The following is a 12,776-nucleotide window of genomic DNA, read 5'->3' on the forward strand; positions in this document are numbered from 1 at the left end:
AAGAGAATCTCAAGACAGGAGTGAATGTACTGTATCCTTTTTCTCTGTATGAACCAAATTGATGCCTTTTGTATTGATTACTATTTTTGGTGATTCCTGTTAGACTATAGCATTGCTCTTCAACACCAGTCTTCTGCAGTTGTGTAAGGGAATGAAACCTGCTTTCTCCAAAGCTAAAAAAAACATTGCACGGCCAAAAAACAAGTATCTCATTATTATATTGTTAATATTGTCCTCGTTCTCAAACCTGAATCTTAAATTTGTAAGATTGGCCTGATGTTATGAAGCTTTAACTGGATATTCCCTGCTAATGGGGTCTGACAGATCTGTCCTGTCCTTTTGCTGGAATATTTACTAAGAATAGCAAAATTTTCTTAGTCGAAGGCCTAACAGATAATCAGGCAGGGAGCTCACAACAGGGATCTGCCTAAGGAGGCATGAAAGAACAGAAAGTAAAGTGCAGTAGCAGTGCTCTTTGAAGGCATTGAAAGTAATCAGAAATTACATTTGAACTTTCTAGAGGATGTAAAGTATTTTTGAATCAAAATCCTTCAGTATTCTGTATTCAGTTGTAAATTAACTTTACGGTTACTAGTTTTCACTCTGGTAACGTTTGTATTTTGTGGAAATATATACAGTACAAACCTTCCCTCAGTAGCCTTACCAAATGCATCTGCCCTGCTTATACCTTTCCAGTTCTTTTTCTTCAATGTTTTTGTTTCCACGTAGAATCATTATACTTAAAGAAAGATATAAATTTGTTAAAGCATGTGGGATTTAATCAGTTCATAGTTGATCTGTTGGTGATGGCAGATGTGTCCCTTCCATATTTAAATATTCCTTTGGGTAACTTCCATATTTAATGTTGCTCCATAGATTCGCTGCTCAGGCCTCATGAAGTGGAAGATCCCTGGGCCAGATGTCAGATGTTAAGCCTTATTAAGCCAATGCTTGTTATCCACTGTTGGGAGAAATGTAATCTTAATCAGTGGTGAAGTAGTGCATGTGCATTCACTTCCCTGTCTGATGCATAAAAATGAATGCATGCTTTCCTTTACCTATTCTCTTTATTTCAGTTGTTTAATTTTGTAGTATAGATTTGTATATACCCATCTCATTTGCCTGTTTCTTTATTGTGAACTGTCTTTTATTGCTTTTCATAATACATCATCTTTATAAAATATGATAAATTGTTTTTCATATGAATATATCCATGACCGTACACTCTCAATATAAGTAAATGGCGGATGCTTTTTTCATTTTGTGTTGAGGCGATGAGGAAAATCAATAACTGTTATTTTATATGCTCACAATTCTTATTTTGCCTACCAGTCCCTAATGATAAAAAGAGAACTTGTTTCAAGTATTCTAAATCCTCAAAAGCAGTAACAAAATCAACCCAGTGGACTTCCTCAGAATCAACAGTAAAAAACAGCCAATTACAACCCCAGAAAATCTCAATGACCAACATGAGCGCGCGTGCACACACACACATATAATAAAAATAGCACTGAGCACTTAGTCAATTTGGATCATACCACCATGTAGCCGTTTTCCAATGCTTGCTAACACTAGCAGTGCTGTCTATGTCAAGTTCAGCAGAAGAACTAGTTTTGGTGGCCGATAAGGTTACAATACATCTGGATTTTCCCAGCCATGTCCTCTATTTTGATCCTTATATCTCCATCTGGGGGGAATTTTCAAATATCCAGAAATCTCCGGGATTTTGATCCCATTAATTTCACCATGAAGAATAATTAACAAAAGTTATAAAGATGGTTAGAAAGAGAGAGTTTCTTAACTTCTCTAGTTCGCTTCGCGATCTACATTGTCGTTCAGTTTTCATCCTGTACGAGTATGATTATTTCATGAGAGAGCGAAATCAGGCGTCTTTACTCAGTCTGTGGAGTGCAGAAGCATTCCCTCGAAAGGCTCCCTATTTTGTTTCTCATGTTCCTACCCTCAAATGCCAAAAGCGAAAGTGTAAATTCACAGCAGAACTAAAAAATACATTTCCATGGGAAGACTGGGAAGCTGAATGTTTGGTGTGTAGGCCTGATACCTTTGTCTCCGTGGCAAATAAAGGTGTCCTTGACTTGCAAGCTCCTGTTGACTCAGACAAACACAAAAAGGCAATTCTTGGAGAGAGTTCGTCAACCAAATTAACAGATTATTTTGTAAAATCTGGCAGCAAAACAGAGGATACTGTTATTGCAGCAGAGGGGACTTATGCATTTCACACAGTCATGCATCATCACAGTTACTTTAAAAATGAACATAAAACCTGGGATATTTTGAAAACCCTGTCCATCCTGACCCCCTTACCAGATAAGGCAATAGGAAAGTTTCTCAGGGTGTCCTCTTTTTTTGATGTTCAAATATGGTAACCCTAGTGGCCAATGTATAATCCTCCTCATTCTCAATGGGTGTGCGTGATCTATCAGAGCTGGGATCAGTACTCTTGGCATCTGTTCCTTTCAGCCATGACGTAATACTTGATTTTTGCGAGGTATTCATTTTCGATCACTTGTTCTGTTGGCGAACGTATCTCTGAAAGCCCGAGAGGAGTATGAACACTCAAGTATTAGCGCGTGCCATATCCACGTAGCTAAGTACGTAGGCTGCGTATTTTACAATTTTATTAAATCAGAAAATATGAATACCCATCTCAAGCTTTCTGAAACCGATTAAGTAAATTAATAACACATGAAAAATATACATAATTTTAAAATTTTAAAATTTTCAGTGCACACAACAAATTTCCAGGGTCATCTGGCGTACAGTACCACCTGGGGACACTCCACGTACCACGGTTTGAGAACCACTGTTAGATGAACCAAAACTCCTCTTCTTCTTGTTTGCAAACCTTTATGTTCTGAGTTTCACATAGTTTGGAGTGAAACTACCAACTAGAGCACTCCTTAAAAAAAAAAACAGCGTAGGAAGTTAATAAATTCTACAAATATTGTTAAAAACATGCTAAACTGACAGCACTAGGCTGAAGGAGCAATTGTTTGCATTGTTTGAAATAGGAGATTAAGGCATGTTGCTGTTTCCTGTGCTTGTTTAGCTGCATCTTAAATGGATATGTTGGTAGACCTCTGAGAATGCCATCGCTGTGCTTTGTAAGGCAGTGTGATGCTTTGCAAATAAAAGTGACACATTCGCCTCAATAATGATTTATGAATCGTTTAATGTGTTTCAGATAAACGACAGAGAAAAGGATAGCAAATTATTCTGCCAGGAATAGAGTCATTGTCTAAAGGTGTTTATAAATCAAAACAATTTCAGCTTAATATGTTCTTTCAGTATGTCACTGGTTGTGTGGCTTAGGCAAGAACTGAAGAGATTTGTAATTTATTTTTGTGCTGTACAGATTGAGGAAGAAAGGAAAGAACGTTGCTTCAAGGATCTTTTTAATGCAGTGATTTTGATTACTCGGTTTGGTTTCCGGTAAGCAAAACTCTTGACAGCTATTGCAAGAGAAAGCAGGAATACTTTAATTGAGGATACAGCACTCCTTGAAGCAAAGCAGTTTTGCTGCCTGTGGGTTGAAAACCGACAATTAGGAAGAATCTTTTTAGAAGACACAGCATGTGTATTATTTGTTAAAATTGCTAAGGGCTTTCTTTTTATATTTCAACTAAAATCATGGCTGCCTGGGTAGGTATTTCTACTGCACTGTACTGAATTCAGTGGAATGAAGACATTTTTTGTTGATAAATGATTAGTATAACCAAGCCTGAAAAGATCTGCGTGTCTCAGTGGTTTGCGTTGAGCTTTTCCTTTCAAGCCTTATTAACTTAGAATACCTTGAAGGTTTTGATCAGCTTCTGTCTTAACAAGAATGAAATATGAGCAAACGATAAGGTTAAGGTGAGGAAAAAAGGCAAAAGGTATCCCTGTCATCTGGTTAAATCAAGGCTCTTCAAAAATGAAAAAAAAAAAACAACAACAAATTATTGTACAAGAATTGTACATCTGTATCTGAATCTTCAGCGCCACACTCAGTGGGATTAAATCTTACATTTTATATCCCTGGATATAAAAAGTGCCATGTTACTTCTAGCTCTCATGTACAGGAATTAAGACGTTTTGAGGATTGAGACTTGTTTAAGAGATTGGAGTGTTTCATCTTGTGTCACATGCCCAGAATAGTTTGCCCTCTTTAAAAAAGGAATACTTCTCATGACATTTTTTTCAAAAAGAAATTATTTTTCTTGTTATTGCTGTTCCACCAGTTCTCTTACTATAAATGGCTTTCCAGTGATTTTTTCCCCCCGTGTTTTGCTAAGTAGTGTTCATGATAACGACAAGAAATTATGAGACTTGTTAAAAGAGGACCAACACAAAGTTCCACTGGCTGGTCGGTATGTAGCTGTTCAGCAGAGACACTGAGTAAATATATTGTGAGCAGCCTGAAACAATCTAATAAAGTACCATGTCATTGAAGCAGATACCCTGGGTTCTTTCAAGAAACAGCTGGATGAGATTCTTGGATCAATTAGATAAAGGCCTCCAAAGGACTGAATTGCTTCTTCTTGTTTGCAACCTTTCTTATGTTCATAAGACTGAGGGCTGTGATTGATTAAAGCCGGCGTCACACTACACGACTTGACACAACTTCTAGTCGGAGGGCATGTCAAATTTAACGACTGCAGTTGCTGAATCTTGCTGCCTTTTCCGTCTTAGAGGTCGTCAAATTATATGACTAGGAATCACAGGGGGTGACTACATGATTCCCTCACGACTTTTTATCATGGTTCCAAATCTCTTGTTGCGCCGTGAAAGTACTGCGAGTACTGCCTCCTTTTGGCAGCCAATCAACGTGGAGCACACGGGAATAGGAAGAGGAGCACCGCACGAAAGTAAATTAAACAACATGGAGAACAAGCATGTAAACATCATGAAAAATGTAACACTGACATTTTCCACAAATAAACATCTTCAAAAATATAATTAAAAATATAAAACACAAATGTTGGAAACAATCACACATTCCCCCTTCTCTTAACGATCACAAATTCCCCCTTCTCTTAATGACAGACTAATCTTCTTTTAAATTTTCTCCATTCATTGGAAGTTTCATTTCACACCTCTCTGCACCTATTCTGACTTCACACCTCTTGATTGGCCTCTCTTTCTGTCCCCTGCTCCCGCCTATCACTCCTCCTCCCTCCCAGCCTTTGTCCTCTTGCTACATTACCTTTGCCTACTGCCTTGTCTCTCTCACACCTGATGAAGGCTCCACGGCCGAAACGTTGTGTTTTCTCTTTTCTTTTTTTCAGCATGGAATAAACCTATTACTTGTTCCTTTGCGCTATAACTTGTAATATAATGGGCACATTATTTCAGAAGTAGAGATGTGGCTCACTTCCCACCCCTATGACTTGCGACTCACTACGAGAAAATCAAACCAGTTTGATTTTATCGTAGCAAGTCATAGAGAGTCGTAGGGGCTGTTAAGAGCGCTATGACCGAGTTGCAGGGGGTGTCACTGGTTACAGGCGCACGCTGCGACTCCCGACAACTAGCTGTGATTTTCTTACGATTATGTAAATGAAGGCTACAACTGAAAATCCTTGGAAAAGTCGTGTAGTGTGACACCGGCATAAGGGACAGGACGAGAGGATGAGGGTGGGAAGGAAGGATAAGAAACGCAGAGGAAAGATGACTGAAAATAGAGCTTGATGGAACAAGAGTAGGAAGGTGAGAGAAGGGTGAAATATTTGTCCATCTGACTCATTCTAATTGAAGAGTTATTGTGTTATTTTGTTTTGGCTTTGACAGTACTTGTGCTATACACTCGCCAGTGAAGCACCTTTGACTTCCTATTATCCATTGAATGAGACATGCCAAGAACAAAGAGAAGCAGCAAGTGGTTAAGACTTCCATACACCTTATGGATTGATCTGATCGCAAACTAGAGCTTTGCTAGATGAAGGTCTTCTGTAGAAACATCTAATTTAGTTCCTGAAGGGCCTCTTGTGCTTTCTGGCTTTCAGTTTTACCCCAGTTCTTGACTGATTAATTATTTGGTTTGTGTGATTGAACACTTCTTTCCAGACTTCAGGGAATTCACATGGCTCTGCACTTTGAATCACGAGCCCCTTTTAAATTTGCCAGCTTTACCAGACGTGCTTGAAAGGGGTGTCGCATCAGTTTGGATGAGCAAATAACTGCCAGTGATGGAATAAAAACCAGAGGACACTGTGATCCACCGTGGATGGACTTTCAGTCAGCCAGTGTTGATCATGAAAAGGTTCCCAGAATAACTGGAGCACACATTTTACAAAACAATGTAAATGTCTTTCCATGTACCCTATTATCATATCTCCTCTTAGAAAACAAACAACAAAGATAAATTTGAAGTTTAAGGAGAAGCTGTTATAAAACGAAAGCAGTGATTGTACAGTATTTCTTCAGTGAGTGTACCATTTTGTTTTTGCAGAGGTGATATGTCGTATGTGGTGTTGTATAGCATAGCCTAATATTTTGGGGAATTTCTAATTTCTTTGTGTTCCTTACAGATTCAGAGAAATGATCAACATTTCAATGAAAGACAATTAGGTGAGTTTGTGTGCATTTTGATTTTCTTTGACTGTGAATGCTAGACATTCTAACCTTTAAATAAGTGCGAATTGGATTGTTAGAAGCAAAGACATTTTAATGTATTCTTGTTCCCTTGCTAATTGCCTCATTCCTTAAATAGATTTTGCCTCTCTTTCTGTGAAGGAAGTTGTTCATTAATTGGATCATTATTTGTCCCTCTTGTTAGTTTAGCTTTATTCCATGACTACAAAGCAAATATGAGGTAAATTTGTGTGAGACTTTCTCAGTTGAAAACAATAAATCTTCAGTTTTTGACATTTTAATATAAAAATTAGAACCGCAACTAATTCTTAAACTTTTACAGTGTAGTTCTTTGTTTCTGTGTCTTGAGAATGAATGTTAATCAGGTTCAGGTGAAGGAATGCTTTCAGACAATTATTAATTTCAGCTCCTGCCAAAATGCTCAAGCAAACAAAAAAGCGTTTTTACGGTTTTTGCAGTTACTAGAGAAAAATGGAAAAGCACAAATCAAAACAAAGTGTACAAATTTGAATAAAACAAAATCCTCAGGGCTTTGTGCATCAGAATCATTTTTTGGTGGAATGCAGTTCCCCACAGTAAACAAACAAATACACTAGGTAAGAAATAAATTAATGGGAGAATGGAATTTAAGTACTTTTGATCATATTTCTTCTATTTTTTTAATAAAATAATTTCCAATTAATGTTTTCAGAAATTAGAAATGCCCTTGTTACTTAGTTACACTGGCTGTTCAGATTTGTATTTATTTTATATTGCATTTATATTTTAAAGTTTCAAAAAAGTAATTGAAAATGTGCATATTTTCTTTTTTCTTGGTTGCCTATATGACTTTCAGAAAATAAACTGGGCACAATTTTCTTGTTTTATCTGTACTGTGCCCATAAAACTTCAAAACCTTCAAGGAATGACATCTGATTTTTTTCACATTTACAGGTATGTCATTTTTTCAAACATTTTGAAAAACTAACGAATTACAGACCACCTTGAAATGTGATAATACAGATGTCCATGTTATATTTTTAATAGGACTCTACCATGTTCGCATTGAAATATTCAATGCCTTAAAATATATATTTTCGTTTTTAATTTATTGAAGGTTATGGTATATAATTAGTTATTTGTCTTTTAAAAATCCCAAATAAATTTAGACTCTTAGGGTTAATAGTGGGTTGTTGTGTTTGAATGCTACTTGAGAAATCAAAAGCATCACAATCGTGAGTTTCTTAAACGTGCCTCTTGTTCTGTGAACTGGGTCAACAATGAAAGCAAAAGCTCAAGAAAATGCATCAAAAGGAGCTGGCAGGCCCTCATTTGCCTCATAAGCACTTGCTGTGGAAAAGGACAAATGTAGCGCTGTGAGTGAGTTCAGAAATCACGCTCAGGCAATGTAATGTATCCTGACACACTTGGGAGCCAAGTTGGCGCGAGGGCCTGTGTTATTGTCTGTGGGGAGAAAAAACCCCAACACAACAGAACATCAAAGCCGAGTTGATTTTTTGAGGCAGAAAAAGCTGCACTGGTCTGTTCATCTCTGCAGTTTTGTTGTTTTTAGGCTTCAGAAGCCACTGGTCCACGATCAAGGAGTTGGTGTGACTCTGGCTTGAGAAAGAACTAGAATGAGATGCATCCAGCTCGGTGGAAAAGGTTCCTGACAAAGAAGCCCACCTGATGGGATGGCAAACGTCACCCCCACCATTCGCTGTCTTACTCCTGGAGAATAAATCGATCATCAAGTTATATTAATACTCACACTTCTACGAGGTGTAGAAGTAAAGTATTAGATGTTGTTGGAGCTGTAATTTTTCCAAGCCAAAATGCTTTGTTTTTTCTATAAGTCCACATTTTTATTACATGGAGTGTAATACAAATGTAAAACAACTACAGTATATTACTCATATTACTTGGTTGATCAAATGTATTCGTCCGATCTTTCTTCACCAGTTCTACTAGAGCTGCCTAATATGATAAGATCACTTTATTTGCCATATACTGTACAATTTCTTGTATGAGGAGTTTGTCTTTTCGCATACCCCAACTTGCTCTCCATGAGACACACAGACAGGGAGAGAAGCTTGGGGTTCAGATTTAACATGTATTATACCCTCTGAAAAATAGGTTTGCATCTTCATTTACTTTATATAAACAAATGTATTGGGTCTACCAAGTGTCTTTTGGAAATTCAAGCACAATTGTCTATGTCCTTTTTACAGTATATCCCATTTATTGCATGCACTTTTAGAAAATCACTTAGTTTAGCATAGTGTGAAGTGGGGTGAGCAGAAGTCTCACAGCAATGTGAAATTAAACTGTGCTTATGGTGAAATAATTATTGACAAGTCAGAGGTTGGAAGAGTAGGATGTCACAATATGAAGACAAACATTTGGATCAACATTCCTGATTAGGAAAGTTTTTTTTAATTGTATTTTTAAATATAAACTGAAAGAGTACAGTATCAGAGATATGTGTCTGGATCGCCTCCAAATTGTTTTTGTTTTCTGTGACATAATTGCTGGCTGTGCTTCCATTAGCCCTATTCCATACCTTTTTATGCAATCTAGTTAGAAAACTTTTAACAGGGTTGACGTATAGCTACTGTACTACAGTTTTCTTGGCCTTTTTATAGCAAAAAGTTGACTCCATGCAATTTTTAAAAAGTCATGCAGATAAATCCTCGCGGTGAAACTTTGCATTCTGAATCTGTGAGGAATAAATTGCTTCTGATCTTAAATTATTGATGTAAAGAGGAGTTTAAGCCTGTATTCAGCACTCATTATAAGAGTAATCTTTAGGGGCATGGACTGCTGAATTTGTGATGAGTCTGATTAAAAGAAATTTTCTTAACTCTGCATTAAGGTGTGGTGTCTTGACATCCATGAAAGTTGGTTGCAGGGAGAGACTTCTAATGAGGCTCTTAAATTTTTCAATACCCATGGAAATTGCTTCAGAGTTCAGGGCAAAAAATCTTTTTGAAACTAACCTTTTGAGATGATACACAAGTGATGCTTGACCTTATGCTTTGCCCGTTTAAACGTTGAAGTGTTGAACTTAAATATCTACAGCAGGGTATATGAAACTAAAGTAGAATTATTTGGCATGTTTTGTTTAAGTGTTCTGTTGTTTATCACAGAAGAAAAAATAAAATAGACCTCGTTGAAACATTTTTTTAGCACCATTGCTTAACTACTGATTCTTTGCCATGTTGGTTTTAACTTTTGTTCTTGTGTGTTTGGAAGAGTTTTGATAACACCACCTTTATAGCACAAACACCAGTTTATCACCAATTTCAGCACCTTCTCAAGAATCAGTGATGTGTGGATGGGTGGAACTATGCAATTAGGTGTTAGGTGTAAAGTGCTCTTCATTGTGACACAGATTAAAAAAAGGCAGTAGCTATTGTCTACAGTATATATAGTTTTCTGTATATTGTCTAGATACAGTATATAGCTATAATAGTTTGATTAGTTTGCCTATATTATTGGATGCTGATCCAATAAAAGCTATACATTTCAAATGTTGCAGAAAAAAGTTTGTGTGTAATGAACTGGTGCTATCCAGAACTTAATTAGAATAAAATAGCCCACTTAACATTATCAGTCATCCCACACTTGCATTTAATCTGTAAATTGATACATGCTGTACTGAAGTTGTAGTTATTCGGATTTTCTTTGTTTTCATATATTTTTAGATTTCTCTGTCTATTTTGTTTGGCTTTCCAGAAATCTAGCCCTCTAGCCGCAGTGCTGGAGAAAAAAAAGTAGAAAAAAAAGAAAGACTAGTTCTTGATTGCACAAAATCTTTTAATCTATAGGTAGAAATGATGCGACTCATTCATGCATGACAGTTTTACAGAGGAACAATCAGCATTCGAATGAGAAGGATTTCTGCCCTATACAGAAATCTAATCTATTGACAATGTTTCTCATGCCTAAGCCGATTGCTTTTTGCACAGCAGTCACAAACAGAAATAGATAGTTTTGTTGTTCTGTGAATCAGACTAATAGCTCCCTGACAGAGTATGACACTACATATTGATATGTCTCTCTTGACATTGAGATTCCAGTTTTAAAAACAGAGCAATGGGCAACAATTGGTCACATAAAGAACATGTCAACTGTGGAGGCATAAACAGGCTTATTTCCTGTGTTCTATGTTTGAAGAATGCCACAAAATGACACACTAATTCGTTTAAATAATTTATTTAAGGCATACATGACCAATCCTTGGCACTGACTAGCAGTTGTTTAAAGTCACTATAAATCCTCTTTGACAGTAGACTTGTGGAGGAGGGATATCTACAGTGCAGAATAATACTCACCTAAAATGGGGAATAATGGAACACAAAAAGTATTAATATTCTAAAATGTTAAAGCATATATGCATAGAAATACCCAGAAATAAAAGGTGGCATTCTGTACTTTTGTCTTACATGCATTGAGACCTTAATTTACATCTCGAATCCGAATTTGCTTGAGTATGCAGCAAAAATAGCAATTCTGACTTCCCAGTCCCAATACTTATGGTGGGCACAGTAGCTGATGGTTTGAAAGGCCATTGACTTCAGGTTTGTGACCGTTGAGGTCAAAGGTGCGCTGACTTGTTTTACTGAGCCTGCACATCTGCTCGAAAATTACAGTATGATGAAACCTGCAATTCTGCCAGAATCCTCAATGTTAACGGTACAACACCACCCTTCCAGCGGTTCTCATTAAGAAGAGCCATTCGTGGTCTTACAAGAGCTGGCTGGCTGCATTATAAGGCATGAAGAGTAGTGACAGAGGGATTGCTGATAGTCTTTTGCAGTATTTGATCCTGAGTTGTTTCAGTTCTCTAGGGAGAAGTTCATAAAATTTCACTCAACAGGTACTGAAATTAATTGCCCCTAGCTGATTAAAAGTGGGGGGTCAGTTACAATGCCATGTATCCAAGTCTAACCCATCATAATGGGAAGTGCTAATAACAGTGGTGCTAATTCCTGCACCACACTCCCTTCCCAAAGGAGGAGGAAGACAATGTAAAGTATGCTACCTTCAGTTGTTCACATTATTCATGTCAGACAGATGCTCACTCCCTTTTTTGTACTTCGTTCTAAATTATTCCGGAGAGGAAGGAGGCGTTTTATCTCTGTTGCTTCTTCTCTGTGGAATAGACTGTATAAAGAAAGCTTAGATAAAAGCTTAACATTTGTGTGTTCTCCATGGCTTTTGGAAGATAGTGTCTCATTGAAGTGATTTATTCTCTGCTTTTATGCTCACTCTCAGGGTTTCTCTGCATGGCGTTGTGTTATTTAATGCAGTTTATACTCCTGGCCAGACACCTACACTGAATGCTATAAAATCCTCTTCTGTTTTGCCATTGAGGAGTGCTTTTGTTTTGTTTTTGGCATTGAAGGTGCCATTTAAATTTGTGCAAGGTAATCAGATTGACTAACTGATGGGTGACATTCCTTCTGATTGCTAGTCTTGTATAGAGCAGCGGGGTATCCATTTAGGTCTGTCTGAAAAGGGTAGGGTAGTACTGGCTCTTACATATTCCTCATTTACAAGTAATTTGATTAGATATTATAGGAAACAAGTTTTAAAGCATCAGTATTTTTCTTCTATGTCAAGCCTCTTAATGCAGGTGATTTTATCTTATTATGTGATGACTGTTTAATTATGTCAATCATTTTTTTGTGTTCTTGGAAAGTCATTACATCTAAAAAGTAAATATTTTTTATTGGGGCGCTCTATGTTTTCAGAGAGTAGTCTGAGCACTGTATTCTATATTGTGGCTCAAGTGGTGAAGATGTCTGGGTGGTAAATGAAATGACCTAGCTATGGAGCTATAAACTGGCTGTGGTATAGGAATCTAGCACTCTAAGGAAGTTACAGTGCTATATGTTAGACCTGTATCAGACCTCATCTCACTGTTAACTGAAGGAGGTTGCAGTGCAGAAAATGGCCAAAGATTTAGAAATAAATAACATGCAGTTTCCTCATCCATCCTGTCTAACTGAGATTTGTAGAGCGGAGGTGATTACTGCGGAAGTAATTGGTCATTCTAAGTGTGCTATGTGGAATAGTCTCTGGCTATAAAATTCTAAGCTGTACCTTTGCAGTAACACTACAAAGCATTTTTATGTGGCTTTGGAGTTATGGAAATGAACAGGGGTAATTTCAGTTTATTCTCAGTGGCGACTGGA

The 12,776-nt window shown here is 37.1% G+C and overlaps 1 protein-coding gene across 3 annotated transcripts in view; it reads left to right on the plus strand.

Moving 5' to 3' along the window:
- Positions 1 to 12,776, plus strand: part of b3glcta (beta 3-glucosyltransferase a) — a 99,171-nt gene that overhangs the window by 15,503 nt on the left and 70,892 nt on the right. For all 3 annotated transcript variants that reach the window (XR_015940050.1, XM_088639398.1, XM_088639396.1), the window contains exon 3: positions 6,531 to 6,570. Coding sequence is in view for 2 of the 3 variants with exons in the window: in XM_088639398.1 (XP_088495524.1) it covers positions 6,531 to 6,570 (40 nt within the window). In the remaining variant the exon portion in view is untranslated. The remainder of the gene's footprint in view (positions 1 to 6,530; positions 6,571 to 12,776) is intronic.

This window comes from Lepisosteus platostomus, chromosome 7 (genome assembly GCF_059453375.1).
Source record: "Lepisosteus platostomus isolate fLepPlt1 chromosome 7, fLepPlt1.hap1, whole genome shotgun sequence".
In the NCBI taxonomy this organism is placed as follows: domain Eukaryota; kingdom Metazoa; phylum Chordata; class Actinopteri; order Semionotiformes; family Lepisosteidae; genus Lepisosteus; species Lepisosteus platostomus.